General features: G+C 39.7%; 7 protein-coding genes across 7 annotated transcripts; 3 read left to right on the plus strand and 4 right to left on the minus strand.

The window, feature by feature from the left end:
* Positions 1–1,596: 1,596 nt before the first annotated feature.
* EAF01_009526 (uncharacterized protein) lies at positions 1,597–2,541 on the minus strand (the record flags this gene model as incomplete). The annotated part of the gene is made up of 2 exons (XM_038917782.1): positions 1,597–2,050; positions 2,105–2,541. The coding sequence occupies 2 exons, from the start codon at positions 2,539–2,541 to the stop codon at positions 1,597–1,599; spliced, it is 891 nt and encodes a 296-aa protein (XP_038766591.1).
* A 690-nt stretch (positions 2,542–3,231) lies between these two features.
* On the minus strand, positions 3,232–4,492 carry EAF01_009527 (uncharacterized protein). The gene is made up of 3 exons (XM_038917783.1): positions 4,099–4,492; positions 3,587–4,043; positions 3,232–3,529 (listed from the first exon to the last, which is right to left on the minus strand). The coding sequence occupies exons 1-3, from the start codon at positions 4,378–4,380 to the stop codon at positions 3,477–3,479; spliced, it is 792 nt and encodes a 263-aa protein (XP_038766592.1). The 5' UTR covers positions 4,381–4,492; the 3' UTR covers positions 3,232–3,476.
* A 376-nt stretch (positions 4,493–4,868) lies between these two features.
* Positions 4,869–5,664, plus strand: EAF01_009528 (uncharacterized protein; the record flags this gene model as incomplete). Its single annotated transcript, XM_038917784.1, has 2 exons — positions 4,869–5,111; positions 5,272–5,664. 2 exons carry the CDS (start codon positions 4,869–4,871, stop codon positions 5,662–5,664), a joined length of 636 nt encoding a protein of 211 aa, XP_038766593.1.
* Positions 5,665–6,719: 1,055 nt separating this feature from the next.
* EAF01_009529 (uncharacterized protein) lies at positions 6,720–8,554 on the minus strand (the record flags this gene model as incomplete). Its single annotated transcript, XM_038917785.1, has 2 exons — positions 6,720–7,076; positions 7,824–8,554. 2 exons carry the CDS (start codon positions 8,552–8,554, stop codon positions 6,893–6,895), a joined length of 915 nt encoding a protein of 304 aa, XP_038766594.1. The 3' UTR covers positions 6,720–6,892.
* Positions 8,555–11,687: 3,133 nt separating this feature from the next.
* EAF01_009530 (uncharacterized protein) lies at positions 11,688–13,034 on the minus strand (the record flags this gene model as incomplete). Its single annotated transcript, XM_038917786.1, has 1 exon — positions 11,688–13,034. One exon carries the CDS (start codon positions 13,032–13,034, stop codon positions 11,688–11,690), a length of 1,347 nt encoding a protein of 448 aa, XP_038766595.1.
* Positions 13,035–15,327: 2,293 nt separating this feature from the next.
* Positions 15,328–17,416, plus strand: EAF01_009531 (uncharacterized protein; the record flags this gene model as incomplete). The annotated part of the gene is made up of 4 exons (XM_038917787.1): positions 15,328–15,363; positions 15,461–15,526; positions 15,599–15,610; positions 15,692–17,416. The coding sequence occupies 4 exons, from the start codon at positions 15,328–15,330 to the stop codon at positions 17,414–17,416; spliced, it is 1,839 nt and encodes a 612-aa protein (XP_038766596.1).
* Positions 17,417–17,971: 555 nt separating this feature from the next.
* EAF01_009532 (uncharacterized protein) lies at positions 17,972–18,449 on the plus strand (the record flags this gene model as incomplete). Its single annotated transcript, XM_038917788.1, has 2 exons — positions 17,972–18,045; positions 18,140–18,449. 2 exons carry the CDS (start codon positions 17,972–17,974, stop codon positions 18,447–18,449), a joined length of 384 nt encoding a protein of 127 aa, XP_038766597.1.
* Between the last annotated feature and the right edge of the window lie 242 nt (positions 18,450–18,691).

The following is an 18,691-nucleotide window of genomic DNA, read 5'->3' on the forward strand; positions in this document are numbered from 1 at the left end:
AGGGGAGAAGGTAAAAGTGGGAAAGGAGGATAAAAGGAAGAGGATAGTATGGTATTTATATTTTAGTATGGTTTTAAATCTTAGATATTATTATAGATGCTACGATTGATGAACTTATATTTATTCTACTTTATCGGGGTTTGGGAGATGGGATTATTATTTATTTTGAGTTATATACTAAACAGTTTCACTTCGTATAAGTTCCTTTTTATGAATCTTTTTTTCTCATCTTCTCATCTTCTTATTACTCTTTTAATTTTTCCTTTCTTAAAAAAGAAAAAAGAAAAAGAAAAAACTCGCCTTCAAAATATTCCTCTCTTGTTCATATTCCTTTCCTTCTCTTCTCCAAGTCCGCTTGTCTAATCATTAGTTATTACCTTTCTCCTCTGAATCAATCCACACTACGTATTTATCATCAACAACCTTTCCTCTTGTGCTCATATTACTTACTTCCCGTCTCGATTTTACAACATCTCATCTCATCTCATCTCAGACTATCCCATACTGTTTCTTCACCCTTCCCCGATTCTCCTTCTTCTTCCTTGTATGCCCCTCGTCGAATTCTATACGAACCCTCAAGCGTCTTCGACTGGCTACCCATCTAAACTCGATTAAATCCCCACTCACTCACTCACTCACTCACTCGCTAGTAAGCAAGTAAGCAAGTAGCTTCTCTGCTCTATACAAACACAAACACATGCTCATAGAACCCTTTTACCCAGGTACCGTTCAAAAAGATTAGATTAACATTCATCTACCTACTTATCCTACCTATCCTATTAGGCAACAGGTCAGTCCAGTACTTCTCTATCCCAAACCCTGACTCTCCTAAATAATTCATCAAGTAACCCCCAGCCAATATTCAAACGTTCCAGAGGCCATCAACGATTCTTGTTCCACCACCGTCTGAGCATTTCATTTCATGCCACTCTACTAACACTCCATTTCAACGCCATACCATCCCATCCCATCATATCCATGAAAAATAATAAGTCCATAGGTACCCATACCCATACCCATATCCATAATCTCTCCATCCGTAGGCAATGCCATCCCGATACAAATGAAATTCCACAAACATTTACTTCCCGCTACCATAATATTCCTTTTCGCATCACATCTCATCTCATCTCAAAACTCCATCCATGAAGCAAATCCATCCCGTGAACCCTTGTGCGCGTATCGTGAATCCTATCCTATCCTATCCTATCCTATCCTATCCTATCCTATCCTATCCTATCCTATCCTATCCTATCCTATCCCATTCATTTATCCAATATCCCAATCCGTAAAAATCCACATGCGTGTCATGAGATCAAATAGTATAGTACTGTATCCTAGTTCCCATTTCAAAACTCCATCCAAATAACAATCATGCGTGTACTCGTAAACCTGAATCTTGCTAAAGAAACTCTATCCAGTCGTAACATTCAAACGGTGCAATATCACCCAACTGATCTAGTCGAATCATTCAAATCGCCACATCAACTTGAGACAATGACGAAATGGTGATATGAGAGAAAATTATCTGGCGTGCGTTACATTTCTCTAGGTCGTATCTGTCTTAGTATTTATAGGGCGCATGTCGCTTCAACTCTACGAGGAGTTCGAGGAAGGTACTTGTTGCGCTCTTCTTGCCGCTCGACGTTCCTGTCTCGCTCGACTCTCTCTATCGAATCTTGGCTGCTCATACCATTTAAACATATGACCATCTTCTCTCTTCACATCGATCATTCTCCTGCCTCTCTCAAACTGTTTCCTATAATTTCTCCCACAGCTTCCACAATAATTCGGATCCAATTCTTCACGCTCCGTGAACATTTGACATTGTCCCGCGCAAAAGGTAAGATGTGATGGCATGAAACTCGTGAGATGAAAATGTAATTCGCAATGTGCTGGGAAGAAAGCGACAGGACAACAGTGACGACATGAACGTTGGGGTCCAGGTATGACGGGAAATGTACTCTCCGGTCGACCCATAGCAAGAGGTGGGTTGAAATCAAGAATCTGATGACGACCATGTGAGAGATAGACGTTGTGAATATATTTACTACATAACAAAGTTAAGAAAATGATCATACGAAGGAGTTTAGGTAGTACAAACTTCATGAGACTGAAACAGACTGCATCAATAGGATTAAGATACTTGAAGATTCCCATGATAATCTCCGGAGGTGTAGTAATGAATGGTTTATGCTTCTTCTCCACCAATTCTAGTTTATCCTTTATAACTGATGAGTCCTCATCTCTGCAAGGGAGAGATACAGGCGATTCCGCAGGAGTTGGTGCCGATGGAAAGACCATTTTGAGAATCTCTTCCTCAAAGGGCTTCAAATATTCTACATGACTGCGTTCTTCGAAGAGGTCCGAACCAGCTTCCTGAATCACACTTATCGGAACATGAGTCATGTTGTAAGATGTATTCGAAGAGGAAGAAGAACGGCGAGATGGTAAAGGGGTTATGTGAGGAATATGTGTTTTCGGATCACCATCATCAAGACGGATGTTTGCACCAGCCTCACCAATCTTTTTCGTGGCCATCTTTTGTATGACAATTTACAATTTTGAGTGACAATTATCAGGTGACTGTTATGAAATGGTAAGGTAAGATTACTTGGCTGTGTGAAGAGTGAGCGGAGGCCTTTGATCACCAATGAATCATAACCAGGCATAGGAATGACTAACCTACTTGAGAATGAAGAATGAATTCCAAAATCGAAGACGAATTCTCACGACGGAGTATAGAGTATGATGATATTATCAAGATTAATATCAATTTCGAGGAAAAGAAGAATAGTTTCTCGAACGCCCAAGTAAATAAACAGTTACTGTAGTTGATATAGTCGAGGAAAGGCCGAGTTCATGAAGTAGGGAGTGGTGGAGGTTCAATTAAAGCTTGTTTAGAGGTGTTTAAGTTGCCAAATTAGTCCACGGGTGAATGAATCACTTTATTCTTCAACTACTTGTAATGGATAGGTAGCGACATACTTATATTTTGTTAGGTGCAATTCTATTTTGAATGGATTTGTAAATAGGTACCTACAATCTACCTAGGTAGTGAATAGTGAATTCATCATGAGATGTATTAAAATACTTTCCTATTTATGTTTAAGCGTCTGGTTTTTCTTCAAGCTTCTATAAGTCATTCTCATATATGTTTGTCCGCTGCTCATTTATACTGCAAGAGACAATTTGTGGTTCTAGAATGTCAGATGGAACGAAGATGGAAGACGGCAAACGGAATATCAAATAGAATTGAAAAGGCAGGAGAGAGAAGTGTTAGTGACAGTATACAGTCAGACTATAGTGGATACTTGTACCATAGCAATACATCGTAGAATAGCTTGATCAATATCCAAGTAGTCAAAACTACAGCAGATACTTAAACCTTTGTAATACAAACAACCCAAATTTATATACTCTAGAGCTTTTGACTCCTCCCAATGCAAATGAATATAATACATCTCATACTGCTTTTACATACCAACAGGCATAGCTTTCAGATGCCCATTCTTATCATATCTAGCCTCTATTGAATAGATTATTATCTTTCTGACCTTTATGTTTAAATCAGAAAATAACTTACTGAAAAATGTATAACTCAGAGTAACCTGCTCAATCCCTCTCATATTCGGATCATTGACGAAATCCGGATCGATATAGAAAAATACTGGCATATCAACCGTTTCCCCAGCATTCAACCTTTGCTCCTCGAAACAAAAACATTGAATCTTGCTAAAATATGGAGCCACTTGTCCAGGCGTCACACTATAAGTTGCCACCCCAATTATATCCTCATCGGACTTGTTCGTAGCGGTATAAAATGCCAATGCCGTTTCTCCTGGTAAGACCCGAACTTCTCTCTGCTGTGGTGTGAATTTCCATGGTAGAACATCCGAGACTGAACCATTAAAGGTTACTCGTATACGTTTTGCAGAAGTGACGGGTCTAAGTCGTTCGGATGGATCTTCTCCATCTACACCACTACCGCCGTGTCCGGGTGCTTTGATCGGCTGACCTCCCCATCCTGTAGTTTGGCAGATCTGGAGAAGTATATATTAGCTTAGGAGGAATCAAGTGGCGTGTAATGAAATATACCATTTTATACATTGGCACGGAGCCATATGAGAAGGCTACAGTTCCTAGAATAATACTGAGTGTATAGTACATAGTCGAACTATTCTTTTGTGAGAATGGCGCTCTCAATTGTTCCATCGTTGGTGCTACATTTCCTCGAGGGGTTGAATTATTGGAAATACTTCTGCTCATTGAAGGTTTGAAAAATGGTGTATTTGTTCGCTTTGATTTCGCACATGATGTACATATCCAATTGGCATTTTTGCTACTCAGAGCCCTCGATATGCGTGGTATGGAATTCATTATGTGAATGGAAAGTTGTCTGTTGATGTAAAATCAAATGTATGATTGAGAAAGAGTATTGACTAGGATCGGATCATGAACGGGATTTGAATGAGTAAGATAATCCGGGCCCGAAATCTGGGGAAATTAATCGGTCAACTCGGGATGTGTCAGCAATGAATCCTCGAAAGATTTTGAGACAATGGTAAAAGGCATAACATCTTAAATTGCTGAAAGTATCCGATTTACCATCGATTTATTAAACATATCATGACATCGTATTCAATGTCGTCAAATAATGAATCTCCTCCTTTCTCTGCAAGTTGATTACAAAGGAAAGAGGGGTGAACCAGCTGGCAGTCAAACTAATATCATTCAATGACATCAGGACAGAGCACTGAGATGAATCCAGACGTGTCCAAGCATTATAAAATTTCATCATAAGGAAATCATCTAATTGCAAAGATTAATATAAAACTCCTCATCTCAGTCCCTTATTCCAATTCATCATGCTTTCACCAACCATCCGGAATTTACTTGTCAAAGGAAGCCACACCACCAAATATACTCCCCGTCTACTCTCCACGCACAGAAGGACAACTTCGTTCAAGATTCCCATTCCATTGAGTATCCAAAATCGCAATATGGCGTCTAAAACCCCCAATTCATCGCCCCCTTCTCACGATATGGTCTATTTTCCTCAAATGACCTCGGATCTTCCAGCTTCTTCTCATGAATTCCGTAGAGTACTTGTATGTGCATCAGAATTTCCTTCTTTCTCATAACATTGCTTCATCCCACTATATGCCGTGCATCCCAATGCATTATACTACTCCTCTCCCTCCATTTCCCCCTCGTTCTCTCCTATTACCACCCACTATTCCATTTAATCTTGGACTGACACTTCCCCAGTTCACAGGTCTCTACTCCCAAGTCGTCCTCATGACCATCCCCGTCGGCGGCGACATAGGTGACGAAGTCCACACAGTCGACCAAGCTCTTACCTTTACTTCTGGCACTGGTCTCGCTACCATCAACGGTAAAGATCAAGAGGTCAGAAAGGGAGATTTAATGGTCGTACCAGCGGGTACTCAACATCAATTTGTAAACACGGGGAAAGAACCATTGATTCTGTATACGATTTATTCGCCAGCAGAACATGCACCAACTACAGTGCATAAGACGAAAGAGGAAGGTGATAAAGAGGAAGATGAAGGAAAAGATGAAGCTCCGGCTTGGTCCAGGAAGAGTAAGGAGGAGAATGAGAAGGAGGGATTGGTAAAGTTGAGTGGAAAGTATGATTAGAAGAGGGTGGGAATGAGGAATAAATGTGAGGTTAGTGTTATAGGGAGATTTGCGTGATAATAATGAGATATATCCTAGCTGTTGAAAGTCGATAGATATAAAGGAAATGCATTTTGAACATCAACCTATATTTGATATAATGATACCGTACCTTATTTTATACTCCATAAATCCACCCTCGTAAGTCTCACTCATTCTTGATACCTTCACCACAAGCCCCATATATCTTCATGAAAATCATTCATCGAACTCCAAAGTCGTCTAATAAAAATGCCCCTCCTCTCGGTCCCGCCCATCTGCACCTATGACTAACATCCACCCCACTCCACTCCATTTTTTCACCCACGCTTGATTAGATAAATTTATACACAAATAATTGGCCCCCCTCCATCAAATCAAGCAACAAAACAAGCAAGTTGGCGCAGTGGAAGCGCGCCGGGCTCATAACCCGGAGGTCCCCAGATCGAAACTGGGACTTGCTATGTTTGCGATCTGGTCCCTTTTTGTGGGTTTTTGGGGGTTTGGGAAGGGGAAATTGGGGGAAGAGTAAATAGGATGTCTATAATTTTGGGGAGATGTTATATATAAAAAATTCCTTTCTTTCTCCTCTTTTTGAGGGTACAATGGTAGTGGAGGGGTAAGAAGGAAGGAAAAGAAAGGATGTGGAGTGCAGTAAAGTGTATGAAAACTTATTGCGTGTGAGGGAAGAAATTGCTCATTTCGTTATCGTCTCCGAGTCTTTCTCTTTTTTCTTTTTTGGGGGGGATGATAACTCTCAGGTCAGGAAACGGGCGATTGTACACAATTTTAACCGAGGGCAATTCATCTTCACGATTTTGCATATTTTGGGGAATCTGGATAAGTGTTCAGTTTTATGTGTGAGGATCTGGGGATGACGGTGTTTGTATTTTATTTTGAGCTTCTACGACGAGGGTCATGAAATTCCATTCCGTGAGAAGAGGAAAGAGTTGGGATAGTTCCCCCTCGCAAGACAATATGGGACTTTCCTATGTATAGTTTAGGATCGAAGACGAGCAGGATAAATGTCTTGTATATTGATGAGCAAGACACTTTCATTATAATTATCACTCTACAAAGTTCCCAAACCAAATACTCCCCATACAACTAATTCCCAGTCGTCTAAGTTTCCCATTACAACAATTCAAAAACTTAAACGCAAAACACATGGTATACACCAGGTTAATAACCCCACAGTATAAATTAATACTCAAACATCCTTCAAACTCCCAATAATACCCAATAGTGCAACGATAGCCGCAGCCGCCGTCACAATATACAAAGCCAATGTCCAAGCTGTGATCACATCACCAGTCACTGCCATGAACCAAGTTCCTACTATGAGACTGAGAAGCAGCGGGGTGATGACTACGGCGCTGAGTCGATATGGAGACCTGTTTATTTGTCATATGTTAGTATTGTATCTCATATCATATCAGATTGTTCATCTTCATCTTTTTGAATCGTCACCAGAGATCAAAGAAGAAGAAAGAAATTCAACTAACCAATCATAAACCAACTCCAAACTCCACCTCCCCTCCAACGGTCCTTTCGCCCTCTCTGCGCTCCCCTCTGCCCCATCCTTCCTCCCACCCCCCTCATTCAAACTCTTCTCCACCCACCCCAACCACGCCCTCCCCACATCCTCATCCCACTCTCCCATCCCAAACCACGGGACACTCCTCCTCTTCACCTGATACGCCGCAAAAAACTTCCTCAACACCATTTTCTCCTCTTCTCTCAACCCAATCTTCGTATGCGCACCGCGCTCAATATCGCATTTATACAGCCCAAAACCCGCCAGCGATTTGAGGGAGAAGAAACGTCGAGCGCCTCGCAGAGAACGCTCTGCGTGATGCAGAGAGGAGAAGAGTGTATCGGGGGAGGAGAGGGAGATGTAGGTTTCGTGGGGATCGAGGGAGGAGGTGGGGAAGTAGCCGAGGACTAGGTAGGGGGATTGAGGGGGGAGGAGAAGAGTAGTGAGGGCTTGGAGAGAGGAGGTGGTGGCGGATAAGGGACGATTGAAGATGGGGCAGGAAGTTGAGGGGGGGTCGGAGTGGGAATTGGAGGGTTGCCTCATTCTGCTGGTGAGTTTGTGTAAGCAGGAACGGGAAAGAGAGTGGGTGGAGGATTCATGAGACTGTGTGCTTGCTGGATTAGAGACAGATTGATGAGCGGGAGCCAATTGGGTCAGTGTATCTGTAGTTAGTTCAGTTACCGATTGCTCGCTATCATCCGTTTGCGTGTCCTCGGATTGCGATGGACATGAATTTTCCCCCGTAGTAGATTCTCTCGAAATCTCAATCCCTATCTGAGAATTCCTCTTCCTCTCCTCCCTCTCTTCTCTCTTATACCTCAACCTATCCAAAACCCTTCTACAAGCCACCCATAGAATCCTCCTCTTCCTCGCCATCAAATAAAGCAACCAAAGTCTCGGTTCCTCCATCTTCCTCAACCACTCAACTCTCTTCTCCCACTCTTGTCTCCGTTCCACCTGCCACCATTTCAATTCCCTGAGTTTGCGCTCAAGATTTTTTTTCTCCTCTCCAAAAGCATGGAACATGGGAGAATATTCAGAGTAATTGTAATTACCGGATTGCAGCTGCAAGAAGAGACGTGCTTCGTTGCAGGTGAGTCCTACGCGACGAGCGCAGGATTCGTCGGCCCAGAAGAGATTCCCGTTGGAGGATTTGATGACTGCGGGAACGGGTCCGAGGGTGGGTGAATCGGAGAATTCATGGGTGCTCATCGAGGAGCGGGCATGGTGGGAGGCTGTACTAGGGACGAGGGATTGAGAGGGAGAGGTGCTGGAGCTGTTTATTGAGGAGAGGCTAAGGGTGGTGGGAGCACCGTCTTCTATGTCGTAGGACATGATGATAGGGATACGGAAAGAAGATATAACAGATCTAAAGAGTAGAGTACAACTGATCTCATGAAGAGTTCGCTTGTGCACAAGGACCTAGAGATTGAAAGAACGAAGGTAGATGAAAGACAGAACCCAAAAACCAAAACGCAAACCGTATGAGAATCTATCGGAATTCAACACTCTGAAGCCACTCAAGAACTCTGCAATAATGATTCTTCCAAACAAAACGTCTCATCTCTCCCCTTTATATCCTCACATCCTCCTTCGCGCCTGAGCTGTATCACCAAATGACCCTTTCCTTTCATCCTCTCCCACCCACCAACATCACGAAACAACTTCTGGAAACTCATTTTCTGTCCATAAATATTCACGATCAACGACAGTAACTCTTAAAGTTTATAAAAAAACTTTCCTCGCGTGTTTTATGATCATTGTGCTTCCTCATTGGTCAGGAGTCTTCAAGATGACTTTTTGATCTCGTAAGCATTTGTCCTGTGATCTACTGATCGATGGGAGTGTAATGTCACAATGTTGCGTTATGGGAAAGTTAAGAGAGGAACAAGAAGAGATTGGTAGGTAAAATTGTGCTTTGTAAATTGATACTCTTTGAAATTAAGAATAAATATAATAACATCTAGATAGGTGGATAACGTGGTTTATCAGTGAATGGGTCATATCAGTAAATAGGTTACTTTCACTTTAATTTACACTTTTTTCTTTTAATATATATTTTATTAACAACCCACAATGAATTCGAATAATTAAAAAGCTTATATACTTTTTACTATCGAAGCTATTTAAAAAAATAAAAAAATAAGTATTCGAAAAACTATAAAGATATATAATATCCTAAAAATAATATTATAATATAAAATCAAAGGTTTTATCCCTCACTCCAAATATCAATCTAAATCTTATAATCTTTTAGAATTAAAAAAAATATTATTTCTAAATATATAATTAATATAAATTTGAAAGGTTTTTTATTTAAATTTAAAAATATGAAAGATATAGCAAATCATATTCTTAAATTGAGGAATACAAAATGTATTAAAAAGCTCTAGGCATATTGATTCATAAAGCATCGAATTGAATTAAAGATATGTTTTAATTATATTTATAACTTTCAAAAAACTTTCTATAAGAATCCTAAACTCCTTAAAGAATAGTTTCAATTAATTACAAATATACAAGCGAAATATAATATTTTAAACAGAGATTTCTATAATTTCGATAAAATAGGCTTTATAATAAGGATTATATATACAATAATGATAATAATTAATACTAAACGAAATAATAGAAGTAAGGCAGTATAGTTAGGCAATCAAGAATAGACTATAACAATAATATGCGGAAATAGAGAGGATGAAATTATTCCCTCATTTCTAGTAGTTCAAGAATAAGTTCATCTTTTTAATTAATATATCAAAACAAATCTTCCTATAGAATGAATTATTAAACTTATATTTAATAGATGGATAAATAATAAAACAGGTTTAGAATAATTAAAACACTTTAATAAGCACATTAAAAATCAAAAAAAGAACAAATATCAAATATTAATACTAAATAAATATAAAAACTATAAATCAATAGCTTTTTAAATATATTATAAAAAGAATAATATTATATATTTATATTTACTATTACATTCAAATTATTTAACTCAATCATTTGATATTAACTATTTTAGCAATCTGAAATGTTTATAAGTTATAATAATCAAATTAATGAATTTATTAAAGTATATATCAATTATATTTCAAAGGTTGAATTCTTTATAGCTTTTAAAGCTACATATAAGGAATCAATTACTTCTCAGAATATAAAATCAAAATTCCAAAGAATAGATTTAATCCTATTTAATTCTAAAACTATATTTTTGAAATTAAATATTCAAATTCATATACTTACCCCCTCTTCTTTCAATCTAAATCAATAAATCTTTTAAACCCCTTATAATTTAATTAAAGCTTTTTCTTAATTAATATTGATTAAATCTCGAATAACTTATTATTAAATAAGCTCCCCTACATCTATATTTAAAATTATACTAACTCTAATTAAAAGTACAAAAAGATTAGCTTATAAAAATACACTTTTAAATATAAAGAATTATATATTTCGAATAGCAAATGAAGTATTAAGTAAACATTAACATATAAAAAAAACCTAATTATATTAAGAAGAAGTATTTACTAGATAAAAGGCTTTTAATATATTATCTTAATAAAAGATTAATATTCAAATTCAATATAATAAATATTAAAAAGAAAGTAAATCCAATAAAAAAGCATTTTTTATTCAATATTATAGTAAATATGAAAAGACAGATTACAATATAAGAACCTATCAAAATAATATAATAGATTCTAAATTATTAAAATCTTTATAATTTCAATTAATTAATTCGATTATTATTGAATAATATAATTTTGAAAATGTAAATTGAAATGAGAGTGATTTATTCACTAATATAACCCATTCACTGATAAACCATGTTAGATGAAATAGGTAATAATCTTAATAAATACCTGACTAGGCATATATCGACCCAACCACTTAGCAAAACCGGATGGATTAAGCTGGATCTTGTCTATTGAAACGGGAGGGGTAGAAAGATATATGTAACTTGGAAGTCTTTCTTGTTCAATACCTTCATTTCACGTATTTGAAGCAAGATGTAACAAGAAAGCGTGTTGAATCCAAGAGTAGATGTGGTAACTCCCCTTAGCACCAGAAGTGGAACGGATAGAATGTGTTGATAACCCAAAAATATTCCGGATAAGAGTCTCTGGAAATCAACTATTTATTGATTTATTATATAGTTCTTTTGCTTGTATTTACAACTTGTCTTGTCATATACCAACCATAAATCTAATAAATATGAAAGAGAATACTAGATACAAGTATAATGAGGAATTATACCTCATATCCTAAACTATCCCACCAGCCCATACGTATATTGTAAACAGACTCAAATAATCGAGTCATTCACCAAGTCATACCAGACAATACAACTTCCTCATACACACATAGTGGCAGCCTGATGTATCAAGACAGGTGAGCTTATACTGATGTTTACAAAACAAACTTTGTAGGTGATGAAATCATTCAAGTATCGTAAAACTATAAACTAGAGAGAATGTGATGAACCAGGTCTTTCACCACCCTCTTCTGACATATCCGAATCGGTAAATAGTTCCACGGACTGTGTTCGCCTATCACGATCATCATTATCCTCATCTGTCCTACTTCCCTCAAAATTTCCCAATGAAATCCTCTTCCTACTCATCCTAATCGTTTCATCCGATGGAACATTATTATTTCCATCTTTCGAAATAGTTTCCTGTTCCATATTCCCATTCCCATTTCCATTCCCTAACATTATTGAATCCCCCTTTGTCATTTCTCCACCCATCCAAATCGATGTAATCGGTGTTCTCTCCAACGCAGTCGTAGGAGTCGTTTGCGCATCACTATCATCTCCATCTCCTATGGTCCATCTCCACTTTCTCTTCTTGTCCTTGCGCTTACGTTTTCGCAACCCGGGAGTTTCTAACCCACTCTCTGCCATTCTTCTTCGCATTTCTTCAAATGGTCCCGGTGTCTGTCCTCCATCGCGTGTTTCATCACCAGTGTATTGCATGGTTGTGTCGAGAGGATCTAAGATTGGAAATTCGGGATTTGTGGCTGAATGAGGAGAGTCTTCGGAGAGAAGATCGATGTGCGATTTTACATATTTATTAGTGGTGATGGTTTGGGTTAAAGGGTCATCGTATTCTACTTTCTTCGTGCCTTTGTTTGCTAATCGCGTTGCGAGTCGACTTGCAGTATTTGGTGTTGCAGGTGCAATGGTGCTTGGAGGTGGAAGTGGTGAGTTTCGAAGGATACTGTGGAGGGATTTGGGATGTGTATACGGAGTAAGTCGTCTCATACTTCGCGGCGATGCACTATTCGAAGCTTGCGATGAAAAGGTAAACATCTTTTTATCGGATGAGCCAGCTGAATGTGGAGGGGTAAATGTGAAGTTGAGGGAATCTTTGGGGTGAGCTGAATCTGGGTGAGCTGAACTTGGAGTATCGGGATATGATATCGCAAATGGTCCAGGAGTCGCAGTGCGCTCTGATGGATGTATATATCCATCTTCTGCTTTTATATTCGTTTGAAGTCGTGTCGTCTGAAGTCGTGAAGGCATGGGTTGAATTCTCAAGGACGGTCTAGCTTCAAGGCTTGCCGGCTTTGATACTTGTGGTGAGACATTTTCAATTGCTGTTGCGTATGCATTCGAAAGTGTGTTAAATGCAGTTGGTGATGATGGATTAATGTCTGATTTTAAGGCTGTGGAGGATTTTCCAATGGTTTGCGGAGCAGATGGGGTCTTGATCTGTAAAGACAACTTCGGTCTCTTTGGTGGTGACGAATGCCGAGGAGGGAAAGACATAACTATAGAGGGGCACTCTTGAACAGGTGCCAGCATCATAATCGGAGATTTGGTAGGATTCTTAATAAAGTCTTCCTTGACTGTATTCTGGTCCGTGGTATGAGAGTTTGTACTTGGATGTTGAGTGTTCGTCTAAGAATCGAGACTTTGATTTGGGTCACAAAAAAGTCACAGATGGCCTAGGTATCTTAGATATAATGTGTCTAATCTACCGATAACAAGGCGTAGTCGTAAACTTCGTCAAATGATTTCGTAATCTCGTAAGGCGTAAGACAAATGAGTGGGAAGAGGAAAAAAAAAAGATATGAATAACTTGTCCTCAGGTGAAACCAACAGTGACCGTGCCGCAGCTATATGTATATCACCATCGACCTTTGCCTAGGCCAAGAAAATAGATGAATAAAATAAAACTGGGGAGAAGTTCTGATGGAGAGTGCTTAGAGTTTAAGCACAGTCTTATCACCTGTCATGCATCTGCTAATTAAGTTTGAAATGCTTATGCTTGTGAGGTATGGGAATAGGCGCGATGTTTATAGAAACGATGTGACGAGGGGCTTGCGGTGCAGGTTAAAAGAATTGAACCAAGCAAATAGAAATATTTCATTGATTTCCACGCACTACAGGTTGACAAGCATTCGGGATGGTCATCAAACCACCTTACTAGACTCATCTCATAGACCCATATAAGGATTCAATGGTTGTTGTGGCTCCTTGAAGCGCTGTGGAAGGATTTCCCGAGAGGTTGAATAGTACAAGTATTGAGGAGTTAGCTACCTTAGCTTAGTTTACGGAGCGGCGATGGTAAGCCATCGAGTTGGACGTTTCTATGATAGTCAAGGTGGTAGCAGTGGTTGGATTAGCAAATTGGAGTAGTGAACTGAGATGGAGTAACAGATTTGGGCTGAATCTAGGATCTCGGACTATCGGAGTGGATGGGTCCATGGGTGGGTGGCGCCTATGCAAGGATTTTTTCTGAATATCACACCGCTTGAGCAAATAGATCTTTGGACTTGGAAAATCAAGACTATTCAAGACGATTGGTTGTTTCAGGGAATGGGACCAGTGAGTGTGGTGGCTTGATCTTATTATAGGCATTCTTGCAATATCAACTGTTACTTTTAATAATTGATTTTGGCCCTTTAGTCCTCCTTAAGTAATTGATCCCATGTGCTATTTATGTTATTTCAATCAATATTTCATGACAGATCAATAGGATACCTAGTCATATCTAGTAGAACCTCCTCTCATAACAGCCTTGTAGCCCTGTGAAATGGCTCTATCCGTTCTCTAGAGACCAATAGCTGAGACGCTCTTTGGCGTTAGCACCGGTATCGCTTATTGAATAGGTGATAATGACAAGGAAACAATACGATTGGAAACGAATAATGGATGAGATCTATGGGGTAAAATCTTGGCTTCAACATATGATTGACTTTGAATACAATCTAATTGTTACATAAAATTAACTATGCTTTCATGTGTCTGGTTGATCGTATTCGAAAATATTGAGTTTATCATTCCGAGAACCACTTTCTGGTGGCGAAGGCGATGAAGGGGTTACGAAGGCAAAAGGGGCGATGGCGATGGCGATGGCGACGGCGATAATGCTACAAAGTTTACACAGTACATCGTACTCGTACTGTATCCACTGAGTCCGCCTACAGTGTAAAGTATTTTCTTGGTAACTCTCCACATCAAACGCGTGACTTATAAGATGTATCTCAAAATAGAATTCTCGAAAAGAAAGATCTCCAAACTCCACCATGAGTCCACCATGAGATATGTTTAGACATGTTTAGACATGGTTAGACATGCTCGACATGTAAACGTGTCTTGGAAGCAAATTTCCGCACAGAGTTCTAAGAATGGCATCTTTGATTCTGGCAGTCTGGGTCAAGCTCATCGACTAAGGTGTACTATTGCTTATCGATAAGCTCCACCCGTCTGACATTCTACATTTTGAGATCAAGGCAAAGGTATATCCGATGATAACTCGGTATGTTTGACGGCGACTTACACCATGCATCCATACATTTTGATATCCAAACGGATGGATCTACCTAGGTAGAGTATCATTGACAACAATCCTAATCCTTCTCTTTGCTGTCAAACTTGGCATCTTCTCTTCTTCCCATAACCTTCTTTCGGATGAGACTTTATTCACTAGGCCCAAGACAAAGACCAAGGTTCAATATCACGATACCATACGAGACCATACGAGACGACACGATGAATTGAGTTCAAAAGCATAAATGGGACCAACATCTTCACATCCACCTGTCTCATCGTCGCTAGCAAACTCAAAGTACCACTGAGCTAATAATAATTCATAATGGCAAGAAAGGATCATAGGATAATCATACATTTTGTTAGTCAGCCCCCTTAGGATTTCTATATTCAGAACTACTTCGTAAACAAACACGTCACTTCCAAAAAGTGTCTATTCTGATAATCGGAGTTTGTAGGATTATGACTGTTTCTACGCGTCTGTCTTTGAGAATGAGAATCCCGCTCTAAAATCAGTACCTTTGGTAAATACTCACATTTGACTTCCTCTCTCTGTCTTTCTCCGATCTACGAAACGCGGCTGATGTAACAAGTAGGCTGTACAACAGGTAAGACGTTCATTGGCAAAGTCGACTTAAAATAGTACAAACTCTCCATATGTATATTCCAATTCTAAGTGATCCCTTTAGAAACAAATCATCGTCACATGCAATTATGAAGCTCGACGTCGTGGTCTGAGTAAATTACAATTAATCCATGAAGCCAAGAAAATCTGTCCCGATGTTGTTATTGTGTTGGGAGAAGAGTTGGGTCGATTCCGTGATGCCTCCAAAATGTTATATAAACATTGTGAAAAGTTCAGTTGGTCGGGAAAAGTCGAACGGTTAGGATTTGATGAAGTATTCATGGACGTCACAGATATTGTCGACTATAATCAGAAACTTCTCAATCCAAATGGTTTGACCCACTCCTTCCTTCAAATGGACCGTAATGATCCTACCGCGGGGTTTGCTTTTGATGCCACGAAGATTGCTGGCCATGGCTATCCCGATCTGCAGCCGTGCGGCGAAGCATCCCCTCAGTATACACTGAATTCGGGGTCGCCGAATAATGATATCGGACTACTTACGCGGTTGATTTTGGGTTCACATCTTGCCCAGCATTTAAGATCTAGCCTGGAAGAAGAAAAGGGCTACACTTCAACTGTTGGTATATCCACAAACAAACTTTTGAGTAAACTGGTAGGCAACCTTCACAAACCAAAAGGTCAAACAACTCTTCTCCCACCCTATGAAGTGTTACCCAGTGATGATGGACTACAGAGCAACGTCACAAAATTCATTGATAGCCATGATATTGGTAAAATACCTGGTATTGGGTTCAAAATGTCTCAACGTATTCGGAACCATGTTCTGTCACGTCCAGCCGATTTTGAAAGTGGGTTGATTTATGGAGGTACCAAAGAATCTGTTACAGTCCGTGATGTACGTGCCTTCCCCGGAATTGGTCCTGAGATACTCGAACAGCTGCTCGGGGGATCGGGAGCAGAGAGAGGTATCGGAGGTAAGACTTGGGCATTGATCAATGGTCGCGATGATTCAGTTGTGAAGGATATCCGAAAGGTACCATCCCAAATCTCAATCGAGGATTCATATATCAAGCTTGATACTATGCCACAGCTAACAAAAGAGCTTCGGATGCTTGCAACGAGTCTCTTGAATAGAATGCACCAAGATTTACTTGAAGGTGATGAAAAATCTAAGATACCATCAAAACGATGGATAGCTTATCCCAAAACACTCCGTTTATCGACCCGACCCCGTCCACCCTTGAATGCAGATGGCACCAGAACCCGAAGTTTCAATCGAATCTCAAGGTCCGGACCCCTACCCAATTTCATTTTCAATTTAAAAGATGGTATAGATAGCATTGTCGAACGACTCATCCAAGAATCTTTAATCCCCATGTTTCGAAAATTACATCCCCAGAAATCGGATTGGAACCTGAGTCTGGTCAATATCGGAGTCACCAATATGATTGAGGCAGCGAGTGAAGATGGATCTTCAGGCGGCGTGGGTAGAAACATAGGCAGCATGTTCAAGGGACAAGAAGCGAGGCTTAAAGAGTGGAAGGTGCAGGATAGAGACACGCCTCCTGATTTCGTGGCAGTTAGGAATCAGCTTCCTGTAAAGAAGCATCCTTCCAGTGATCGTGTTGAGACAGAATATACCATGGGCTCAGAAAATTTAGTTCGGTCGCAAGATACGGTGGACGAAGTAGATTTCTGGAATGTGGAGGATGAGGATGAGAATGAGGAAATGGATCATCGGGAAATATGTCATGTGTGTGGTGCCATGATGCCCGCTTTTGCAATGCCAGCTCATGAACGCTTTCACAACTGGGAGGGGGAATGAAAATATCATTTATGAAGTGGGACCATACCATTTGGAATGAATTGATGACTTGTCATTACTATTATTACTATGGAGGAGTGGGAGTGGGAGTGAGCATGGACAAGGAAGCATGAAGAGATAACAGACCCGGGAGAGTGGAATGCCATACATACATGACATACTGTAGAAACTAGAACAAGATACCCATCTCATCTCATTGCTTCGATACCCCATAGCTATAATATAGCTAGCGTATCATGATAAAAAATCAATGTTGACAAACCCACTCCCCAGGGCCAGAAGTATCGAAGTACCCGCATTACATATCGCACCCTATAAATATCTACGTACATATCTACTAGGTATTATATACACATAGGTACCTAGTGCTGCCTATCCTATCTTATGTTGTCTCACCTCGCACACAGACGAATGAATAATTTATAATTTATTTCTCCTAGAAAAACCAACCACCAGCCACCGCCCACCTAACTTCCCAAATCCAGATACCCAAATCCAAAAGATTTTTTTTGGAAATACGAATACCATGGATGGGAGAACCGGACGATCAACTCCATGATCACCGGGGAAGTGGAACTACTGCATTCTATACTTGTGGATGCTATAATACTTGACAAGTCATCATTTTGGTATGGGGAACGAGGATTGTGTTCCTTTGATTGTGGAGTTGGTGGGAATTTGTGGATGGATATGTGGATGTTTGGGTAGGGTAGGGTAGGGTAGGGCAGGGTGGGAGAACGAGAAGAAGAAAGGAAGGGAAGAAGAAAGGAAGGGAAGAAAGAAGAGGAAGAGGAAGAGGAGAGGAAGAGGAAGAGGAAGAGGAAGAGGAAGAGGAAGAGGAAGAGGAAGAGGAAGAGAAGAGGAAGAGGAAGAGGAAGAGGAAGAGGAAGAGGAAGAGGAAGAGGAAGAGGAAGAGGAAGAGGAAGAGGAAGAGGAAGAGGAAGGAAGAGGAAGAGGAAGAGGAAGAGGAAGAGGAAGAGAAGAGGAAAAAGAGAAGAAGAAAAAGAAGGAAAGAGAGAGACAATCAGCATAACATGATAAGGACGAGGGAAAATACGATATGATATCTAAACTATACCTGTATTTCTACCTCTTAACCCCTATTCTTTTCTATTCTACTCTACTCTACTCTTCTCCATCATTATAGATACAAATCTACTTTATACACACAATAGAGAAGAGTCCTCATTTCGTACATATAAATATAAATATAAGTATATCTGCATAGATAATTTGAATCGTTGATACCAGTTTCCTATCAAATCGCAAATCCCA

Source organism: Botrytis porri (assembly GCF_014898465.1).
Source record: "Botrytis porri strain MUCL 3234 chromosome Unknown BPOR_014, whole genome shotgun sequence".
NCBI classification, from domain to species: Eukaryota; Fungi; Ascomycota; class Leotiomycetes; order Helotiales; family Sclerotiniaceae; genus Botrytis; species Botrytis porri.